This window comes from Hypanus sabinus, chromosome 14 (assembly GCF_030144855.1).
Source record: "Hypanus sabinus isolate sHypSab1 chromosome 14, sHypSab1.hap1, whole genome shotgun sequence".
NCBI classification, from domain to species: Eukaryota; Metazoa; Chordata; class Chondrichthyes; order Myliobatiformes; family Dasyatidae; genus Hypanus; species Hypanus sabinus.
Genome location: NC_082719.1, coordinates 59,614,057 through 59,637,850, shown reverse-complemented (window position 1 = coordinate 59,637,850; position 23,794 = coordinate 59,614,057). Strand labels below are relative to the sequence as shown.

The window sequence follows — 23,794 nt, the reverse complement described above, 5'->3', positions numbered from 1 at the left end:
ATCTAAATTGTCAATTATTTGCCCATTCAGTATTTATTTATGTTCTCATTACTTATTAGCATCATACTTGATATTGATTATTAATTCTGATTTGGTGTCATCTATAATTTTGGGAATTCTGTTTTTGAATTGAAACTAATTCATTAATGTAAATGTAAACAGCAGTCATTTCAGCACTGGTCCTTGCAGGACTTTCCGCAGCCCATTGCACATTCTACTTTTTATCACCAGAGTCTGCTTTCTGTCCTGAAGTTAGCTAGCAATCCGGTTCTGCTCTTTGTTCCCTGACTCCATGTTCTCTGGTGTTATTCTTTGCTTTTTAAATTATCAGAAAGTTTAAAATCAAGATAAATGACATTTCACACATTTCCATTGTCTATTCTGCCTGTGATGACTATTTATTAGTATATTTTATTTTCTAAATAATTCTCTCCTTAATAGCTCCATCAATGGTGGAAAAACTAGTCCTGTCATGTGTCATTTTATATTAGAATTTTAAATGATTATTTAGTGTTTCCAAATATTTTTAATAATTGTTATTTTTATATTTAACATTTGTAAGTTTTCAGAAATTTAGAGAAATGTTAACAGATGTTAAATGTTTCTGAAACCTTTAACAAACTGTGAAAAAATGCCCTAGTTTTGACGTGCTTGCCTCCTGTCAATAACTAGCATGATACTCCGGCAGCAGAAGCTTAGCAGTTCATTCCTGTGGTCTCAATTGTCTTTGCTCCCAAGGGCAAAGAGGTTGCATATTCAGCCCTCTCAATCTGACCCTAAGAAAGTGCAGGTGGCTAAAGGCTGTGTACAGTGAGTCAGGCCTCTGAGCCAGCTCCAGTTCAAACACCCCTTTTGCTTGCTCCTCTTCCTTTCCCTTGCCTACAAATCCATCTCTCCTTTATTTTTCTGTTTTTTTCTATATCCTCCCCTTTTCCCTGCACCATTGCACTTATTTATGTACAACCAACTGCCCTTTTCAGAATGGCACTAATAAAAAAAATTCTCAAATTCTATTTTTGATGAAGATTGTGCAGAGGCCTACAACAGTAAAAAAAGGCACAGCGGATTTTACAGAATTCAGCCGTTGTCTTCACCTTCAAGCTTTCTCGTGTATTGTGACATGACAGAAGGAGGAGGATGGACTGTCGTTCAGAGGCGGGCTGATGGCAGAGAAAACTTTGACAGGTTTGGTGCAGCTTTTATACGAATTCTTTAGTTAACACACTCCAAATGTGTTTGCATAACTTATCTGATGATTGGAGCAATTCAATTGTACCACAGAGGTTACTCTGATTAACCAATTCAGCTATTATTTTTCTTTCTTTATTATAGTCGAAGCTTTCAGCGTTCCATCTTAAATTAATCTAATCAAGTTATTTTACTAAAATCTGATTCAAGAAGTTTCAGGAATTAACTTTTGTAGTCATGATAAGTATGCTAAAACTTTCAAAGTTTATGCCTGTAAAAGATTTCTTAAAATGTAACACTTCAGTCAAAACTTCAAGATAGCACCAACGAACAACACAACCAATGGCAACATCCTGCAGACAATTCATGAAACTACTCCTTTTATTTTTTCTTTCAAATATGATTCTGCTACTAAGCTGTGTGTGATTTGAACCTGTGATTTATACTTTGATGATGTGTTTTTGGGTCAATTGAATGATCTGATGCTTTGCTGTCTCTGAGATAGTCCACTGAAGTTTGGGGGAGCTTAAAGTTCAAGTTGCACCTATTTTTGGATGCTGGTTTTGATGTTTTTGAGTGGTTTGATCAGGGAAATCGATGCAGTCTGGGGCACTTCAGTGAAGAGTGGGCCTGCGGCCTGCCGTGGGCTAGTGGCTTTGTTCTGAACTAAACTGAATATCACTGGACTCCATGTTTGATATTTAATATTCTATGGGTTGTTTGCTTGCTTTTTGCTATTTGAACAATTTGTTCTTTTTTTGCGCATTGGGTGTTTGATGCTTTCTTGAACGGGTTCCATGGTGTTTCTTTGTTTCACGGCTACCTGTAGGAGGATGAATCGCAGAGTTGTACTCTCTATACATACTTCAATAATAAATCTCCTCCGTGGATTGTCATCTTGTCATGGTGGAGAAGCTTGTGTGCTCCTGAGATCCCAAGAGCGATGTCGTCTGGAGCTATGCTCCTGCTCAGGTCACCCACAATGGTAAGGTTGAGGGTGAGGTCCCCAACAAAGAACAATCCAACCAAGACCTCAACGGTGGAACAGGCGGATGAAGTTACTTCGAACTCAGCGTCTGTGAAGGCCGATGAAGGCGGCAACAAACCCATCAGCTCCAATCGTCGTGGTTTCCATGCCATTGGAATCAGTTGTTTGGTTTGTAAAGTATCGTGTGCTTCTGGGAGCGCAACATCAAGTACATGTTAAACAAATTCACGCACAGGCATCTTCGCTCTGTGATAGATCAATGGAATGAAGACCATCGTCCTCAACCTCGAGGGATAGCCACGATGATGATGACAAATAAAAAATGTACTTTGATCTTTGATGTAATCTCTGAAAAAAATTGTTCTTTCAACAACGAGACACAAATTTGAAATTTACTGTCATTTTGTAATGTGGATTGAAATGGTTCAATGGCTCCATTTAATATCAGAGAATGTATACAGTGTACGACCTGGCATTCTTACTCTTCACAGGCATCCACGAAATCCAAAGGAAATTACAGGATTACGGTAGCATTACAAGTACATGGATATATAAATATGAGAAGAGAAGTAAGAAAGAATAAAAAATAAGTTACCACAAACAGTCTAACAGGAGGGGATCATCACTTCCCCAGCTATAGGTTCACTCAAAATGGCCAAGGGTAAGAATGACCTCATATTGCGCTCTTTGGAGCACCACAGTTGTCTTAGTGTATTGCTAAAAGTGCTCCTCTGTTCAGCCAAGGTGGCATGCAGAGGATGAGAGACATTGTCCAGAATTACCAGGATTTTCCAAAGGGTCCTTTGTTCTTCCACAACCTCCAGTGTGAACAGTTTGACTCCTAGAACTGAGACAATCTTTCTAATCAGTTTATTGAGCCTGTTGTCATCACCCATGTTGATGCCCTTGCCCCAGCAGACCACTGCATAGAAGATTGTACTGGCAACAACAGACTGATAGAACACGTGAAGGAGAGGCCTGCATACTCCAAAGGATCTCAGTCTCCTCAGGAAGTAGAGGCAACTCTGGCCCTTCTTGTACACAGCCTCAGTCAAGTCAGGTCAAGTCCAGTCAAGTCTGTCATCTGAATAGAAGAAAACCCCAAAGAATGAATGACAGAAAAAAAGTTAGAACCCACACACAAATCATCAATCCCCCTCCCCACTACCTGTTCCAGCACCCAGTACCCACCAAGCAAGCCCCCAAAGAGAGCATGATAGGCTGTCCAAAAAAAACATCGTTCATGCAACAATTCGACATGCCACAGGCTCTCTATCTCTCTCACTAACAAGGGAGAGGGAAGTGTCTCCCCTTCCACATCGAGAGGGGAGACCAACAGATTGCTGTTTCAATATTACAGTCTGTAGTGACGTTTCTTCAAGCTCACCTGACTCAAGAACCAGCAGACTTCCCCCTACCCGCATCAAGGAGGGAGGGAGGGAGGGAGGGAGAGAGGGAGAGGGAGGGGAGAGAGAGAGAGAGAGAGAGAGAGAGAGAGAGAGAGAGAGAGAGAGATCGAGTGCAGAGGACTCCAATACCACACCCATTATCTCAAAGATCCAATCTCCCACGAAGCTTCAGTTGGTGAAACGGGCGGGGAATTGGATCCACAGCTTGATGCTACATCCTGAAAATGCACGGTTTCCATACTGCTTCTGGGAATAATGAAAATGGCCAGTTGGTGAGATCTGGGAGTGGGAACTGCCCTGTAACACTGCAGTTTGAGTGCAGCTGTAGATCATGGACTCCAGCAGGACCCCAGCCACTTTGAAATGGAAAGAAAGAGACATTAAAGAGAGGAATTTAAGCCGTTTCACAGATGAGCTCAAAGAAGTCGCTCTCTGGCTCCATCTTAGCTCCTCCTAATAAGGATAAAATATTTGGTTATTTTAAGTGTTCTAAATATTTGGTTATTTTAAGTGTTCTGAACAGAGAAAAGAAACTCTTAAATATCTACCAAACCACTTTTTAGTGAAGTGGCATTTATGGAATATAATCCAGCTTCAACAAAGGTACAATTGCATATATTTTGCATTTTGTGTCCCATTTCTCTTTCCCAAAACCTAATAAATAAAAATAAATAAAAGTAAATAAAAATCTTGATTTATTTTACTTATCGTAATACATATATGAAAATTGTACTTCACAATGTTGTTAATATTAAGCAGGTTTGGCAGACAGGAATAAACTGTTTGTGTCCTTTTTGCTGTTAAAGAAACTTTATTTAACCATTCTCGTCAGTGTGACTTCAGGAAGAAGCTGAAACACATTATATTTGACCAAGATCAAGGATTGAATTGTATGCGGTTGATTTTTACAGTGCATTTAATAGATGTGGGTTGGAGGTGCTTCAGATGGTAAGAAATAAACTTAAATTTAAAATTCTACACCAATCCTAACTGATCATTCGGAAAGCCCATTATAAGATATTTTCCTTAATGGACTGTGAACAGCAGTGACTCACACAGTGTTTACTGCTGAACTCTAAATGCTCTTGAGAAGATGTTAGTGAACTGCCTTCTTGAACAGCTGCTTGAACATTTGACAAAGGTATACGAAAGAACTGTTGGACTAAGAATCTCAGTATTTAGGACCAGTAGCAAAGAAATAACAGTGTCATATCTTGAAATTAGGACTGTGCATGAACTTGTAGGAGAATGCGCAAGCGGTTGTATTTCAGAATCAGGTTTATTATCACCGGCATGTGTTGTGCAATTTGTTGACTTAGCAGCAGCAGTTCAATGCAATACATAATCTAGCAGAGAAAAAAAATATATATAAAATAATAATAAACAATGTGTGCTATCTCTCCTCATCCATCTGGATAGTAAAGGTAATCAGTTTGGGACAAAGTGCCAAAATAGGTGACACTTTGCTGCAGTGCAATTTGAGGATGGTACACACAGAAAACCTGAATGTTGTTGTGATGGGAGTGAATGTTTCTGGGTAGTGAACAAGAATCTCAGAAACAGAGCATTGGAAATTAGAAGAGAAATAAAAAAGTTGGAATGTAAGAGCAGGGATGTGATGTTGAGGTTCTGTAAGGCACTTGTGAGACTACACTTGGAGTATTGTATGCAGTTTTGGGCTCCTTATTTTAGAAAGGATGTACAGTCGGCCAACCAACCACTCAACCAACCGCGAATCAAAAAGACCCAGAAGTGCTCCTCCAGCACTTGTTGTTCGAGTATGTACAGACTTATTTCCTTGTCATTATTCCCTGAACAATGCAGTATAACAACTATTTTACATAGCATTTACACTGTATTAGGGATTATAAGTAATCTAGAGATGATTTAAAGTATACGGGAGGATGTGCGTGGGTTACCGTGGATCAGGATAAAAAAAACAAAAGTTCTCTTACTAAGTAAGTCGGAACAGGTACATGCAGTATTATTTAGTTTGAGTTAGTCAAACCTTTGTCTTAGTATATAGTATATATTTTACCTTTCTATGCATATAAAATACTTAAGAAACGCATGTTTCAGCACCGGACGATCCAGTGACAGATCGCTCCCGAGCACGCTGTCCATCCGTGCCTTGTTGATGTGGAGGATCAAAAACCCAAAAACCCCAAAACCCAATAATTAAACCACTGCATTGCTTGGTAATAATTGTAGCTTTCATCAGGGCAGGGCCTTTCTCACTTTATCCTTTAAAATTGTTCCGATCATTGCCCTAATGCTTTTCCAATGACCGATGGTGTTTCACCCCTTTCCAATCACTTTATTATTTCCACTTTATTTTCAATCGTGATCGTGATTATTTTCATGAACAGAAACACTGCGGATTCAGAGCTCCACCGCCGGGTCCTAATGTCCACCGCACTGAGACAGGTTAAATAAGGTCTGGGGTTCTGCTGAGTCCTAAGATCCACCGCATTGAGACAGGTTGAATAAAGGACTTCAGCATCAGCGTTTTTTGGTATCTGCGAGGGGTCCTGGAACCCTCGCGAACAAGGAGGGCCGACTGCATTGACATTGGAGAGGGTTCAGAGAAAACTCACGAGAATGGTTCCAGGAATGAAAGGGTTACTGTATGAGGAATGTCTGACAGTTCTTGGGCTGTATTCCCTGGAGTTCAGGAGAATGAGGGAGATCTCATAGAAACTTTCCAAATGTTAAAAGGCCTGAACAGATTAGATATGACAAAGTTATTTCCCATGGTAGGGGAGTCTAGGACAAGAGGGCACAACTTCAGGATTGAAGGACGCCCATTTAGAACAGAAATGCAGAGAAATTACTTTAGTCAGAGGGTGGTAAATCTATGGAATTTGTTGCCACGAGCAGCTGTGGAGGCCAGGTCATTGGGTGCATTTAAGGCAGAGATAGATAGGTTCTTGATTATCCAGGGTATCAAAGGGTATGGGGAGAAGGCAGGGGAGTGGGGATGACTAGAAGAATTGGATCAACCCATGACTGAATGGCAGAGCAGACTTGATGCACCGTATGGCCTACTTCTGCTCCTATATCTTATGGTCTTATACAGATGGAGCATGCATATATGAATGCTTCTGAATTAGATATGTTATGCAGGAGCTGCACTCAATATGCTCAATCCTCCGACATATGCTTTGTAAATTGGGTGACAGGAAACAAGCCTCTTTTTGGAGGATAAACAACTATTTGTTTACAAGTGTTTACATGGCCAGGACAATAAATCTCTTGCCAAATAAACTTCCAGCATTTGTTGATGCTGAAATACCTCCTAATAGCGATCGTAATGTTGTTGAACGTCAGATGGTGGTAGGTAGACTCTCTCTTGTTGGAGATGGACTAATGTTTCTATGCTGCAAATATTGCCTGCCATTTATTGAATTGATTTTATTTTTACATCCTTCACATACATGAGGAGTAAATATATTTATGTTACGTCTCCATCTGAATATGCAATGTGTAATCTTAGTAATTTATAATAAATAAAACTGTCAATGTAATATAAAGTACACACAAATCACTGTGAGTTAATCAGTCTGATGGCCTGGTGGAAGAAGCTGTCCCAGAGCCTGTTGGTCCTGGCTTTTATGCTACAGTACCATTTCCAGGTCTAACTTATGTCATTATCAGAAGAATTGCAAATAGAATCGGACATTCTACAATCATTAGCAAATATCTCCACTTTTGACCTTCTAGACAAGATTATTGATGAGGTGGTTGATGCAGCCAAGGACACTGTTCAGTGAGATGCCTGTGATATCCTGAATGGGGATAAGATGCTGCCTCACAGCGCCAGTGATCTGAGTTTAATATTAACCACTGGTGTTCCTATGTGCAGTTTGCATGTCCTCCAAATCACCACATATTTTCTTGTCTCCAGGTGCTCTGGTTTCCTCCCGTATCCCAAAGACATTCAGGTTGGTTGGTAAATTGTGCACAGTTGCTCTTGCCTTGAGGGTGAGTGGTAGAGACTGAGGCTAATTGTCGGGAGAGTATTTTATAAGGGATAAAGTGTAGGAAATAGAATAGGAATAGGAAAGAGAATAGGAATTGATCTGTAAGCCAGCATATTTTCAATGGGCTGAATGGCTTCTTTCCCCTTCAAACAGAAAATACAGCCATATTATTTTGCACCAGGGCGGTATAGTTTTTTCCTTAATTCTCATTGATCAGTTTTACCATGATTGCTTGGTCTATGATGTCACTTACACCCACAATAGAAGCTCACCTATTTTGTCAATGTTCGGAAAAGGCTATCAAGGGAGAAGATGCTGAACAGTGCTGGCGAAATTCAAACTGATCATCAATAATAAAGGTCAAGATTATGTTCTGATAGTATGAGAAATACAATAAATGTTTGACTTAGATTAATGCAATATAATTTTTTACATCAGTTATATATAACACCACAGAAAATAAATAGATTAAATTCAAACATGTCTGACCAATGTTTTCGATGTAATCAAGAAATTGGTACTTTTTTACATTCTACTTGGTCTTGTTTTAAAATTCAACCATTTTGGATAAATTTAAGACTTTTATTGGAACAAATTATTGGAGTACAACTCCCACATAGTCCACTATTATTTTTATTAGGAGATATTGAAGGGGCAATAACGAAATTTAAATTGAATAAGTATCAGAAAAAAATTATAAAAATTGCATTGGCAGTAGCCAAAAAAGTTATCGAATTACTTGGAAATCTGATTTATATTTAACTATGTATCGTTGGAATAATAAAATACATACTTGTATTCCACTTGAAAAAATTACGTATAATCTAAGAAATTAATATATTTTTGAAAATTTGGTTCCCATACTTACAAAAAATAGGACTAAATACATAGGTCCTTTGAAGATAAAATTATAGTAATTGGGGAAAGTAAAAATAAATATCAAAATTATTTTGAACTCCATGGAGCATGTGGGGATCCTCCGGTATCCAGGCAATCTTTCTCTTCTTTCTTTTTATCTTCTTTCTTTAGATAAGGGTTAAGTGGGGGGAGGGTTAAGGGGAGGGGGAGGGTCAATATTATTTTTCTTACTATTTTATTACCACATTTATTCTTCGTAATTTCTAAAATGTAATAAATAAATAACATTTTAAAAATAATAAATTGCAGCGTTAAAGAGATTCTTTTCACTATGGATTCATACACTCGCTTGTAAAGTTCTGTCAGCACAATTAGACAGGATGTGAGCAATAAATTATTCAGTGCAGGTTTAAACAGTGGCAATATGAGTATGTGTTTTGTGAATGCAAGGCTCTGGAGCTAACAATGTTGAACGTCAGATGGTGGTAGGTAGACTCTCTCTTGTTGGAGATGGACAATAAATAATCTTTATTTATTGAGAATAGGTTCATAGGTATGCAAAGTCACTTGTAATATATTAATTCAATCTCTGAAAATATTCAGGGTTCAATGTTATTACAAAGATTGTGTGTTTATTAAAAGCAAATACAGAACAAGGAAATGGCAATGTATTAATAATTTCTTTACCTCCCTGATGTGGCACTTCTGATAACCACTTGTTCATTGTCAGGAAACAAAACAATTCTTTTAGAGGATCTAGATTTTTGTGAGTACACTGATACTACTTTGTTGACTCTACAAACAATTCATCTACTGTAAAGATTTCAAGGTAACTGATGGAAAGCATCTAAGTTTGATGGTCAGAGTCATACAACATGGGAAGAGGCCATTCAGCCCACCATGTTTACTCTGACCACTAATAACAAATTCTCCCCAGGTTACAGCAGGGTTCCATTCCTGTGAACTGAGACGATCACAGCCATGAACAATTCCTACATGACAGCCAGTAAACACATCCTGCAGGTGTCCCAAAAACTCATTTGTATGTACAAGTTGAACATAATCTGAGCATTCTTAAATTAGGAAGGACATGTAATCTTTCAAGGTTTAGCCCATGATCTTCTATGCCTTGGGAATTCAGAGGCTTGTTTAGAGACTTCTTCAATGTCATCAGTAACTCTGCTGTCACCACTCTGTCAGGCAAAGGATTTCACTCTCCGGTGAAAGAGGTTCCCCTCAGATCCTCTCTTGAAATCTCTTACCACTTAACCTAAATCTAAGTCCACTAGCTTAATTTGCCTTTGACATGGGGAATAATTTCCTGCAGTCCACCCTAGACACCCTTCATAATATTATATATCTCAATAAGTGGGTGACTGTCAGGAGAGGGAAGTGGTTGTTTTTTTATAGACCCCCCCAATAGTAATAGGGATATTGAGGAGCAGTTAGGGAGGAAGATTCTGGAACGGTGAAATAATATTACGGTTGTTGTGATGGGACATTTTAACTTTCCTAATATTGATTGGCATCTCCTTAGCGCAAGGGGTTTAGATGGGGTAGAATTTGTTAAGTGTCTTCAGGAAGGTTTCCTAATGCAATATAGAGATAAGCCAACAAGAGGAGAGGCTGTACTTGATCTGGTATTGGGAAATGAACCTGATCAGGTGTCAGATCTCTCGGTGGGAGAACATTTTGGAGCTAGTGAACACAACTCTATTTCCTTCACCATAATGCTGGAGAGGGACAGGAGCAGACAATTTGGGAAAACATATAATTGGTGTGGGGGAAATATGCAATTAGGCAGGAACTTGGGAGCATAAATTAGAATCAGATGTTCTCAGGGAAATGCATAGCAGAAATGTGGAAATGTTCAGGGAACATTTGCATGGAGTTCTGCATAGGTATGTTCCTTTGAGGCAGGGAAAGGATGGTAGAGTTAAAGAACCATGGTTACGAAGAAAAGGACAGCTTACGAAAGGTTCAAGAAACTAGGTACTGATAGAGCTCTAGAAAATTACAAGGTTGCTAGGGAGGAGTTTAAGAATGAAATTAGGAGAGCCAGAAGGGCCATGAGAAGGCCTTGGCGAGCAGGAAAACCCCAAAGCATCTACAAGTATGTGAAGAGCAAGAGGATGAGCCGTGTGAGAATAGGACCAATCAGATGCGATAGTGGAAACGTGTGCATAGAGTTGGAGGAGGTAGCGGAGGTAGTTAATGAATTCTTTGCTTCAGTATTCAGCAGGGAAAAAGACCTTGACAATTGTGGGGATGACTTACGGTGGACTGAAACAAATGAGAATATAGACATTAAGAAAAAGGATGTGCTGGAGCTTTTGAAAAGTATTAAGTTAGGTAAGTCACTGGAACCGGATGAGATGTACACCAGGCTACTGTGGGATGTGAGGAAGGAGATGCTGAGCCTCTTGCAAATATCTTTGTGTCATCAATAGGGATGGGAGAAGTATTGGAGGATTGGAGAGTTGCAAATGTTGTTTTCCTGTTCAAGAAAGGGAGTAGAGATAACCCAGAAAATTATAGATCAGTGAGTCTGACTTCAGTGGTGGGCAAGTTATTGGAGAAGATCCTGAGAGGCAGCAATTATGAACATTTGGAGAGACATCATCTGATTAGGGATAGTCAGCATGGCTTTGTCAAAGGCAGGTCATGCCTTATGAGCCTGATTGAATTTTTGAGGATGTAACAAAACATATTGAAGAAGGTAGAGCAGGGGATGTAGTGTATATGGATTTCAGTAAGGCATTTAATAAGGTTCCCCATGCAAGGCTCCTTCAGGAATTAAGGAGGCATGGGATCCAAGGAGACCTTGTTTTGTGGATCGAGAATTGGCTTGCATGAGGAACAGAAGGTAAAGGATGGTCGTATATGGTTCGTATTCTGCATGGAGGTTGGTAACCAGTGGTGTGCCTCAGGGATCTGTTCTGGGACCCCTTCTCTTTGTGATTTTTATAAATGACCTGGATGAGGAAGTAGTGGGATGGCTTAGTAAGTTTGCTGATGACACAAAGGTGGGGGTGTTGTGGATAGTTTGGAGGGTTTTCAGAGGTTACAGTGGGATATCGATAGGATGCAGAACTGGGCTGAGAAGAGGCAGATGGACTTCAACCCAGATAAATGTGAAGTGGTTCAGTTTGGAAAGTCCAATTTGAAGACAGAATATAATATAAATGGTAAGACTCTTGCCAGTGTGGAGCATCTGAGTGTTGTTAAGAAGGCATATGGCATGTTAGCTTTCATCAACTGTCAGATTGAGTTCAAGAGCCGTAGGTAAGGTTACAGCTACTGTATATAAAACCTTAGTTAGTCCGCACTTGGAGTACTGTGTTCAGTTCTGGTCATCTCATTACAGAAAGGATGTGGATGCTATAGAGAGAGTGCAGAGGAGATTTACAAGGATTTGCCTGGTTTGGAGAGCGTACCTTAAGAGAATAGGTTGAGTGTACATGGCCTTTTCTCCTTGGAGCGCCAGAGGATGAGAGGTGACCTGATAGAGGTATATAAGATGATGAGGGGATTGATAGTGTGGATAGTCAGAGGCTTTTCCCCAAGGCTGAAATGGCTAACATGAGTGGGCAGAGTTTTAAAGTGCTTGGAAATAGGTATCGAGGGGATGTCGGGTAGGTTTTTCACACAGAGAGTGGTGGGTGCGTGGAATGCACTGCCCGTGGCAGTAGTAGAAGTGAATACAATAGGGTCTTTTAAGAGCCTCTTAAATAGGTACATGGAGCTTAGAAAAATAGAGGGCTATGCACTAGGGAAATTCTAGGCAGTTTCTGTAGTAGGTTACATGGTCGGCACAACATTGTGGGCCGAAGGGCCTGTAATGTGCTGTAAATTTCTATGTTCTATGTTCAATATTACCCCCTCCACTCTAGGGAAAACAGACCCTGTCTCTCCTGATAACTGGACTTACTTATTGCTAATTGATTATGCTTATTAGTTTTAACTAGAATTCAGCTCACTCATTTCTCATATAAATCCATCAAATGCACTCTGAGTGTATAGAAACAAACTTCAAAAATAGGCAGAAAGTTTGCTATATTTGTTAATTATTAATTTTTATTGAATGCTGGCATATCCTTTTAATCCAAATGGATTGGATTGTACTGCAGTTAATCTTGACTTCTTTATTTTCTTCTGATATTATTTGCCATTCCCATTGGGTGAAGTTACTGTTAAGATACCACTGCTTGGCTATCCACACAAAAGCTCTTAGCAGAATTTGAAGGATCATTGTTAACAGCCCAAAATACCATTTGAGTTGCGTCCTTTTCCAAAATTCTGCACCCTGACAAAACTCCAATTTATCATTCCAAGATCAAGAATTTGAAGTCAAATACCTTTAATCTGAAAGCAGTTAATTCAGACGTCAATTTTTCTTATCTAATGAATTATGGATACAGTAGGCATAATTAATAATAGATGTACACATAATTAATAATGTAGTTCACTCACTTGCTGGGTTGAAGACATTCTAGATTACCACAGAAAGTTCAGATGACATTATCTTCTTGTTACACCCTGACCTTTTCAGCTGCTGAATGCACTGTTTGATTTTTGGTTATGTTTGCTTTTCACAGTTCAGCTAGGTTTGGTTCATTATCCATAGAAAGTTTATTTGTAACATGACTATAAACCCTCTTTTAAAATAATCCTAGCTAAGAATTGTATCTACATTTCCATTACAACTTAGCCCTTTCCACTATCATCTTTTAGAGTATCTAGTTTTACTTTTAATAAATAAATTAGATGTAATTAATTCCCCATGTTTTCACAGGGTCTGGTCTGATTATAAACAAGGATTTGGAAACTTCCAATCAGTCAATGGAGAATATTGGATTGGAAATGACAACTTGCATTTTTTGACATCTCAAGGTAAACATTCCAGCATATTTGATTATTATGAGCTGCATCATCTTCTAATTGATATTTAAGATTAAAAGAACTGCTTTAAACTCCTTTGAAGCTTTCTTAATAGAATAGAAAAGAAATGTACTCTCTTCGGAATTTAAAACAAGGAGAATAACGTGTGTAAACATTTTGCTTGCTCCTGGAGACCCAGCTTTGCCAAGAAGTGTGGAAGGGACAGATCAAGACGGGTGATCTGCTCTGCTGCAAGTTTCTGTATCTTACCAGCAGGGAATATAATAGCTCTGTACCTTTTGATGGCCCCTGCAAGACATCCACCATGACACCAGTGAATCTGAGAGAGGCCCTAGCTAGTCTGGATAACTCCCAAGTTTCTCAGATTCACACCTTACCTTGCAATATTCAAAATGAAATGACATTTTGTGTATCATTATTGAAGTTGTAGAACAATATGGTATGGAAACAGGCCCTTCAGCACAAGCTGCCCTTGCTGACCAAGTTGCTTATCAGAGCTAATCTTTTTGCCCATATTTGGTAAATCGGTTTAATATTGTCACTTGTATTGAGGTACGGTGAATAGCTTTGTTTTGTATGCCGTCCATAGAGGTCCTTTCATTATGTCAGAGCTCCGACATAGTACATCCTTTTTTTTCTATCCATTCCTGTACCAGTGTATTGCATGCATCAGTATTGCATGATTGATTGGGAAATCTGGAGTATGTTCATAGACTAGTTGAGTTCAATGTTCGCTGAGAAACAGGCTACTGAAAGTAAAGCAAGCTGCTTACTGACAAGCACAGTTCTTCCCACCCATACTTCATCCCAAAGCTCCAAAGTGTAAATTCCTTCCTTTTTATATTTACCAATTAGGTTTGAGGGAGACTGTATGATTGATTAATATATTTATTATTTATAATCACTCAACAAGGTGTCAGATTAAACCAACCCCTCTACAGTATAATTTCAAACTTGACTATCTTGCTTAAGATTACTAAATTTTTATTATACAGTCAAACTTCATAAGCATAGAAGAAAAAATTATCTTTTCTTTTTTCTTTCCACCAGGGGACTACACAATGAAAATTGATCTCACTGACTGGGAAGGTGACAAACGGTATGCACAATATAAACATTTCAAAGTTCAAAATGAAGAGGTGAGGATAACAAATGATTGGGATGGTAAAAGCACTTTAAAAATATTATATTCAGTTTACATGAGCAAATGAGAATTATTATTTCAGAATAAGACTCAAATTCTTTGTTGCCAATCTGTTTAGCGCTGCCTACAAGATATCTGTAGCTCCCTGTTGTAATTAAAATAGTAATCAGTATTGGCTAACCCTTGGGCTAACAGCTTTACTAAAAGCAGTCAATCTCAGAAAACCATTTTCTTCAACTTGTGAACCATATTATTCTTGATCAGGAGATTAAATGTAATGAGACCTATGCAGATAAAAAGTTATCTTGTTACATGTTATACTTATTCTTGACTGGATTTCATCTGTCCATCACCTGGTCTTTGTTCTGAATGTTAGCATCATCCCGAAAGGCTTTCTATCCGCTACCATGAATATATTACAACCTTTGACCTCCTGCATGATTGCGTAGTGTTTAGTGCAACGCTTTACAGTTCCTGTTGTATGATCAGCGTTCAATTCTTGTAAGGAGATGGCATGTTCTCCCTGCGACCACGCGGGCTTTCTCTGGGTGCTGCAGTTCCCTCCCACATTCCAAAGGCATAAAGTTAGGGTTACTGAGTTGTAAGCATGCTATGTTGGTGCCGCAACGATTTCAAGCTGCTCAGCACAAATGTTGCTGGTATGATTTGAAGCAAGCAATGCATTTTATTGTATGCTTTGATGTACATGTGACAGGTAAAGCTAATCTTTATCTTTGCGTGTTATTTGAACCTCCCAATTCCTGCTGTGACGCTAAAGACACTCTCGCCATCTTTTGCAATCAGTTGACAGCATATCAAACTCTGCCCGCATTAGTCCAGTGCAATTTTATCTATCAAATAGTAATCAGAGAATCAACAGTAAAGGCTTCACATATTACCTCAAGTGTTCCCAAAGAGCTATCTTAGCTATGACTTACTGTATATCCTGCTTGCATGCTGCTGCTTGACAATGTCAATTTTCACATTTTATTCAACCTCAAACCACATCTCTTACTCCCCCCTTCCCCACACAGCCAAACAGTTGGTCTGATTTTCAACATTTCCTTCACCTAAAATTGTTAGGGCCAAAAGGTTGCTTGCAAACTTGATTTCCAGACAGGAACTCCTTCTCTCCCTCTGAGTTATTTGAAAATGAATCAGACTCTTTGTAACCTTGGTGTAATGTTTAACCTCTTGTTAAGCTTTAGACCTCATCTGTGATATCAGTAAAACTGATCATTTCCACCTACATGGCACTGGCCAACTTTATCCCTGCCTTAACTCATCTAGTAATGCAAGCCTCGCCCATACTTTCAGAACTACCAGATGTAATCACTCCAATGTATCCTGGTTGCCCACCAACTTCCACAACCCCCACGCCCACTCTACCTGCTGAAAAATTTAACTAATTGAAAACTCAGCTGCACATGTCATTAGCCACATTAAATCCCATTCACCCAGCACCTCCACGTTTTCGGCCTTGATCGGTTCTCAGTTAAGCAAAGTCTCACAGTTAAAGTTTTCCTCTTTGCTTTCAAATCTCTCCATGGTCTTGCCTCTTCCTTTCCTCATAATATTCCAGAGCTCTACAAACATATTGAGAGGTCTGCAATTCCTGTGATTCCAATTTCTGCACGTTCCCAAATTTTAGCTGTTCTCTTTGTGAACTGCCAAATGGTATTTTTTTGTGATTGACCAGGAAAAGTATTTACTATTAATAAAATCCTGGATTTGATACACACCACAATACTGCATCGTGCAGTGCATTGCAGGGATTTGTATGATAGTCATTTGAGCTTCATCTCATTCTATCCCTCAGAACTTGTTTTGGAAGAGCATTTTAATGCAGAAAATACATTCTTTTGTTTTGCACAGAATTCATATGCTTTAAGCTTTGGTGCTTTCACTGGATCTGCAGGAGATTCACTGAGTGGCACCTATATTCCTGAGGTTCAATGGTGGGCCAACCATAATGGCATGAAATTCAGCACAAAGGACAGGGATAATGACCGTTATCATGGCAACTGTGCAAAAGAAGACAAGAGTGGATGGTGGTTTAACAGGTACTGGAGAAATTATTTTACAAAATAAAGGTCTTTGTTTATTTTCAACTTTAGTATTGGACCTGAATTTGCAAGGATTCATCTCTGCTGCTCTTTAGGAGGGTAATTTACATCCAACGAGGCTTTCTTGGCTGTATTTGCAGAAATCTTAATGCTTGAGCCACTCTTTGCAATTGAAGTAGAAAACTGCATGTTTGAGGGTGGTTCTTTCCTTTTAAATGTTTACAGCATAATCTGCAATGAAGTAAATGTAATTTGTCCCAGAGATTCTGCATCATGAGGATTTAAGCTGCTGATTAAGATTTTAAAAATTGCAGACGATGAAAATCTAATCTAAATCTAAAGACATGTAATAAAATCGAATATATGTGTGTTGCATGCTTGGCTGGGTATTAGAACAACCTTGAACCTGAAATTTTGCATCTAAATTGGATGTAGCATTAGAATGTGCTCTGCATTCCTAATATTTTTTTGGAAAAAAAACACGCTCGAATTCCTCCATTGCCTGTAGATAAGGTTTTTTTAGTTTCATTTTTGAGCTACCAAGCGTTTAGTGGACTTGAACTAAGTAATTTAATTTACCTAAACTACAAAGAGAAACTGAACTTCTGTGCATCAAATACCAGCTACAATGATAATAAAATTGAGAAATACAACCAAGAGAGAGAACCAAATTTAGTGAGATACCAAAGAAAAACATTAGATACTAGTGCGGAGGTTGTTTATAATACCCAAGGAAGTAATTTTTTGCTTGTTTTTGAAAGCCTCTGGTGAACAAAAAAAGCTGTCCTTCTTAAACTACTTTTGGCTAAAGTTCAAAGACAAAACATAATAGCCCTGGCTACCGAATTATCAGGCATTGCTTCACTTCTTTTGATACAAGGAAAAGCTGCACATTCAGCTTTTAAACACCCTTTAAAATTGATAAATGTGGATCCTCCAAAATGTTACATTGGTCAGGGAACTTCAAAGGGAAAAAAAATTCTGAAAGAATGTAAACATGTCTGGGATGAGTGTACAATGATTCACAAAACTGCCATTGAAGCATTGGAATGCATGTAGCAATATATTAAACACAATATTAGATTAATAGGCTATGTTGCTTTCATGCTAGTTTGAGATTTACATCAAATGCTAACAGTATTTCTACAAGATTCTAATGCATCATACAAATTCATACTTTGTATTAAATCATCATATATTTTGGAAACTGTCATACTTGAAAACTGTAGCTGGCAGTCAAGCCGCTCGCTTCAAATTTGCTCAAATTAGGAAATTGAAGCTAAACCCTAAGATTCCATGGGAATTACTCTGATAAAAAGTTTGAGCCAATTTGTTACATCATTTCATGATGTGATGCAAGCTGTTTTCCCTAATGTCACTCAACATTATTAGATTCACCAATGGTTGAACGAAAGCAAATTTAGCACCAAAAAACACAGGGCAGCCCACAAAAAGAGATTTCTTTCGAAACTTTCCAGACAATCTGTGCAATGTAAATCTATTCATAGTGTAACAAACTTTGAGGAGTTTACACATTTTCTAATCTTTTCAAGTGCAGTATGTGAAAGTATTATCAAAACAGTAGAAAAGACTGGTACTTGTCATAAATGATAACCTTGTGTTCCTGATACAGGACTAAAAATTCAGTGACTGTGAGATAAAACTTTGGAATTAAATTTGGGTTAGGGAATTGCATTGCACTCAGAGAGCCCCAAGCCAAGAAACCAATGTCAAAACCCAGAAATCTTCTTGGATCTCACTACAGTTACTTGGGTGAGCTGCAGGTAGTAGATGTGGTTCTGAGGGGTTTTCTCATTCTTGGCTGTTTTGCTGACAATGAAGTTCAGGTTAATAAAGGAAGTGTGGAAGGCAATGGGGGTGGCTGTCAGGGACAATAGGTAGTAACTTTTAGGAATGCTTCAGAGCCTAGCACGTCTTCTTTGAAACCTATTTGAAATTACTAGTCAATCGTGGCTGCTAACTAAATTGCACCCAAAAACCTGACAGCATGTTTGATAGCAACACACACAAAATGCTGGAGGAACTCAGCAGGCCAGGCAGCATCTAGGAAAAAAGTACAGTCGATGTTTCAAGCTAAGACCCTACTCTGACAGCCTTATCACCAAATTTTGGGAATCTATTCATCTGGGCAATGTCTCCGAGGTATACAAGTGTTGAACAGCTGTGCTGGATCCTTGCAAATTTGCCAAAAAAAAAAAATCAAGTTAGATACTTCCCAGGGATAATTTTGGACACATAATTATTTTTTTAAGTTTGTCTTTCCAGTTCTCATTTCATATAATTAAACATCATTTTATTGAAGTAAACAGAGCAACTGGAACTACTCATCATGTGAATTGCATCTGTGCAGTTAAGGTTTGAGGCTGTTGGTCTTTCATCAAAATGCAAAAAGGTAACTTTGTTCTACTGTCCAGAGATGTGGCCTGAACTGAAGACCAGTTTCAGAATTTTCTGTCTTTTTTAAACTTTCTAGCATCTGCAATTTTTTTACTTTAAAAAATCTCTAGTTAGTGTAAGTTCCACCGCAGGAGACAATGAAACTGAATTTAATACATCTGTCAATTTGAGACTGGCACCAGAAAATGATCATGGAGACTGTAGAAAATCTAAACAAGTTGATGATATCTTCTGTGGAAGACTAGTCTTCATCTCTGCCTACTCGGATCTTACTGATTACAATCATGCACTCCGTGGTTGCCTCTCAATGTCCTCAGTTCCACCAATGAAGGGCAATAACTGCTAACTTGTTTGTGTCATTCCCTTCCATACTTTAATAAAATAAGTAAATAAAGCAGATAATTATCAACAAGTTGGTGGACTAGACTTTTCAAAAGGCTAATGGAGCTATTGTATACAGTTCAAGTTGATTACAGATGTATAAATGTTAGAATTTTAACCAAGACTAAAATGTATCAAATTATTGTCTATAGACTGTACACTTCTATTTGAAACATGCTTACATGCTTTATGTGACCTAAATATAACTGAAGGCATTGGAGAGGGGGTGGAGCTGGCATGTTGGGAATTTCACATGAGTAATTTCATCATGAGTAATTTCATCAGCCTAGCTGTCTTTATCATGAGGCACATCGTGCCCTGGATGAACTTGATTAATGGTGTTCTCAACAGTGAAACTGCAGCTGATCTTGACAATTCTGTAACAGGTACACATTAGATTTGATTTTAGTTCTAAGTGTTCGACAACCCTGTTGTTTTATAAAATCACAAGTATGTATGTAGTATACAGCTCTGAGATTCATTTTCTCCAGACAGCCAGGAAAGAAAGAAAACCATAGTGGCCATTCAAAGAAAAATATCAACCCCCACCCCATCCAAAAAAAATACAAATAAACCATGCAAACGGCAAGCAAGAATGGGAGAAAACACGGAACATAAAACACAAAACTGGAAGAGTCTAAATGAGCTGCGGTCCTATTCATAAATCATTGACCCAGAAATTTGGTATCATCCTGCAACAGCACCTTGGGCCAGAGAGACCACCCAAACGCAGGGGCCTACCCTCAGAAGCAGCGAGCGAGACACCTTCCTCAGCCAGCTGTGAGCAAGAAACAGAGAGAGGTTACAGCGTTCATAGTAAAAGAGGAAGAGAGAAACAAATGATGGCACAGAATAGATGAAAACATAATCATTGCTGGTGTTACATACTGTTACATAAACCTTGCAGCTAATGCCCAACTATTTTATTTTACAAAAAGCACCTCAATACAAACTATTTGCATTATAATTATACTTAAAAATAAAAAATATTTGGATGCAATCTTGCATTTACAGGTTCTTAATTTAAATTGATTGCATTTCATCGGTATTATTCATGACCTTTTAGTTTTCCAGCTTCCTTAAGAGTTGTAATATGTTGCTTTTACAGATGTCACTCTGCCAACTTGAATGGATATTACTACAATAAAGGGCCTTTCAATTCAAAGACGGATGATGGGATTATATGGTACACCTGGCATGGATGGTGGTATTCGCTAAAGTCTACAGCCATGAAGATTAGACCTTCAGAATTTGTACCAGCTTCAGACTGAATGTTCCAACTTTTCATGCAATTTAACTCAATTTATATTATTGTACTATTCTGATTCCTCTCAGTAATATATATTACAATATGCCAACACTAACACTATTCAGCATAATTGTTCCTCAGCATTTTCCTTGGAGCAAACATTTAATGGTAAAAGAATATTACCATAAAAGAATGGTAAAAGTCCATTCTGGTGATTTCAGTTAATAGCAATATATAACATTTAGTATGTATCATAACGTGGAGTTGTCATATTATCTGAATAACATTACCTGATTTTAGTGGGTGGAATGGTTTGTTTTAATGCCAGGTATATGTAACTTTATCCTACAGCATGATACATAAGGTACATTGTCTCAACTTATCTGCTTTATTTTCTTAATTATATTTTAATTCAAACAGTCAGAATACTTTTTTTAACTGGTGAACAATTTTCCTGTATGGCTTGCATTCCAGTTTTCTTGTATGGCTTGTGTTCCAACAATTATTCCAGTTTTGTATCACTTAGACAGGAAATATTGGTTATGAATCATTATGACATTAAATAGAAACTGTTGTGTACAACTGGGCTTGTACACACTGGAATTAAGGAGATTGAAAGGGGATCTGATTGCAACATATAAGATTATTAAGGGATTGGACAAGATAGAGGCAGGAAATATGTTCCAGATGCTGGGAGAATCCAGTACCAGAGGGCATGGTTTGAGAATAAGGGGTTGGTCATTTAGGACAGAGTTAAGAAAAAACTTCTTCTCCCAGAGAGCTGTGGGGGTCTGGAATGCACTGCCTTGGAAGTAAGTGGAGGCCAATTCTCTGGATGCTTTCAAGAAGGAGCTAGATAGGTATCTTATGGATATGGGAATCAAGGGATATAGGGACAAGGCAGGAACCGGGTATTGATAGTAGATGATCAGCCATGATCTCAGAATGGCGGTGCAGGCTCGAAGGGCCAAATGGTCTACTTCTGCACCTATTGTCTATTGATGTTTTGAATAATGAAAGTATTATGCTTGCTCATTGCAACTCCACAAATCTCTGGTGAGACTGCACTTAGAGTATTGTGTTCAATTTTGGTCACCTCATTATAGGAAGGATGTGGAAGCTATGGGGAGGGTGCAGAGGAGATTTACCAGGATGTTGCCTGGATTGGAGAACAAGTCATATGAAGCAAGGTTAGCAGAGCTGGGACTTTTCTCTTTGGAGCATAGAAGAATGAGAGGGGACTTGATAGAGGTCTACAAGATTATGAGAGGCATAGATGGGGTGGATAGTCAGTACCTGTTTCCCAGGGCACCAATAGCAAACACCAGAGGGCATATGTACAAAATTAAGGGAGGGAAGTTTAGGGGAGACGTCAGGGGTAAGTTGTTTTTTTTTAAAAAAACACAGAGGGTTGTGAGTGCCTGGAATGACTTGCCAGGGATGGTGGTGGAGGCTAAAATATTAGGGGTATTTAAGAGCCTCTTGGACAGGCACATGGATGAAAGAAAAATGGAGGGTTATGGGGTTGTGTGGGTTCAGTACATTTTTTTAAGGATTATATGGGTCAGCACAACATGGAGGGCTGAAGGGCCTGTACTGTGCTGTAGTGTTCTATGGTTCTATCAAACAGAAAATAGGACCCAGAGCAGGCAATTCAACGCTTTGGATCTGTTTGGCTATTCCATATGATCGTGGTTAATCATCCACGTTAGAATCCTGTTCTTAATTTTCTACTTATCTGTTAAACTATTTCATATTGAGTAAATCAGTATATTTAGTTCCCTCCTTTACAGATTTAATGACTGCTTTTTGTAACAGAGAATAATTGGTACTTCTTTATCTATACATTCTCCATGTCTGGGTGAAGACTTTAATTCCTGATTTACGTTCTCAGTAGCATACCCATTATCCTATGTTTGTGAGCCCATTATTCTGGACTGTCAAGTCAAGTCAAGTTTATTGTCATTTCAACCATAGACTGCTGGTACAGTACACAGTAAAAATGAAACAACGTTCCCCCGTGACCCTGGTGCTACATGAAACAACACAAAACTACACTAGACTACGTGAGACAGCACAAGGCTACACTGGACTATGTAAAACAACATAAAAACTGCACTAGACTACAGACCTGCACAACACTACATAAAGTGCACAAAACAGCGCAGGGCAGTACAATAATTAATAAACAAGACAATAGGCACAGTAGAGGACAAATTACAATATAATAATAAATGATGTAGATGTCAGTCTAGACTCTGAGTATTGAGGAGTCTGATGGCTTGGGGGAAGAAACTCATCCAGCTTGTCTATTCCTGTAAGACTTTTACAAGTCTTTATGAGGTACCCACCTATTCTTCTAAACTCACTGATCCAGTCTATCCTCTTCTAACATTCTAGCCACCCCAGGAATTAATCAAGGAAAACACTGGCAGACTTCCTCCATTGTGAAGAATGTTCTTTCTCTGATATGGAGAACAAAACTGCACAAAAAAAAACGCAAGGCCTTGTACCAAACCACCCTTGTTCTGGTAGTCATATCCTCTCACAATAAGGCCAACATGCTATTCGCCTTCCACATCCTTGCTGTATCTGAATGTTTTCTTTCAGTTACACGCGTACGTGGACACCCAGAGCTTGATGCACTCCTCCAGTGTTCTTGTCACAAGCTTTCTCTCTGTGAGTTTTCTCTCTAATATTGCATTGAGTTGCAGCCAAAACAAAATCATCATTAACTTTATTTACTGTCTACAGGTTTTCAGTGATTTTTTAAAAAATCATTAACTTTTGTCAGTCGCTGACATCTACATTTCATTTCAGTCATCCTCTCGTGACTTTTCTTACCTCCATTAGCTATTCAGATTGAGCTTTCTTCGCTGGCATGCAAAGAGCAATGCAGAATTGTTTGCAGATAATTAAGTTATTTGCTGAATTAACATATGGGTTTAAACTCCAAATAAACTTCCTCCCACAGTAATGACTCATTTTTGTTCTGTGAAGTTGTAGTGCAGGAGGGATTACAGCAGCAGTATTTTGTGAAGATGAGGGTAATTGAGCTGGGTATTGAGGCACATTACCACTCATCATTGGGCATTTAAAAAGCAAACATGAGGAGATCTGCAGATGCTGGAAATTCAAGCAACACACACAAAATGCTGGTGGAACACAGCAGGCCAGGCAGTATCTATAGAGAGAAGCACAGTCGACA

The 23,794-nt window shown here is 38.6% G+C and overlaps 1 protein-coding gene across 1 annotated transcript in view; it reads left to right on the top strand.

Moving 5' to 3' along the window:
* fgl1 (fibrinogen-like 1) overlaps positions 1 to 22,679 on the top strand; it is a 33,959-nt gene extending 11,280 nt beyond the window's left edge. Inside the window, exons 4-8 of the mRNA XM_059989290.1 lie at positions 1,026 to 1,185; positions 13,222 to 13,319; positions 14,379 to 14,467; positions 16,348 to 16,535; positions 20,446 to 22,679. Coding sequence (XP_059845273.1) covers positions 1,026 to 1,185; positions 13,222 to 13,319; positions 14,379 to 14,467; positions 16,348 to 16,535; positions 20,446 to 20,608 — 698 coding nt within the window. The 3' untranslated portion in view covers positions 20,609 to 22,679. The remainder of the gene's footprint in view (positions 1 to 1,025; positions 1,186 to 13,221; positions 13,320 to 14,378; positions 14,468 to 16,347; positions 16,536 to 20,445) is intronic.
* Positions 22,680 to 23,794: the final 1,115 nt, after the last annotated feature.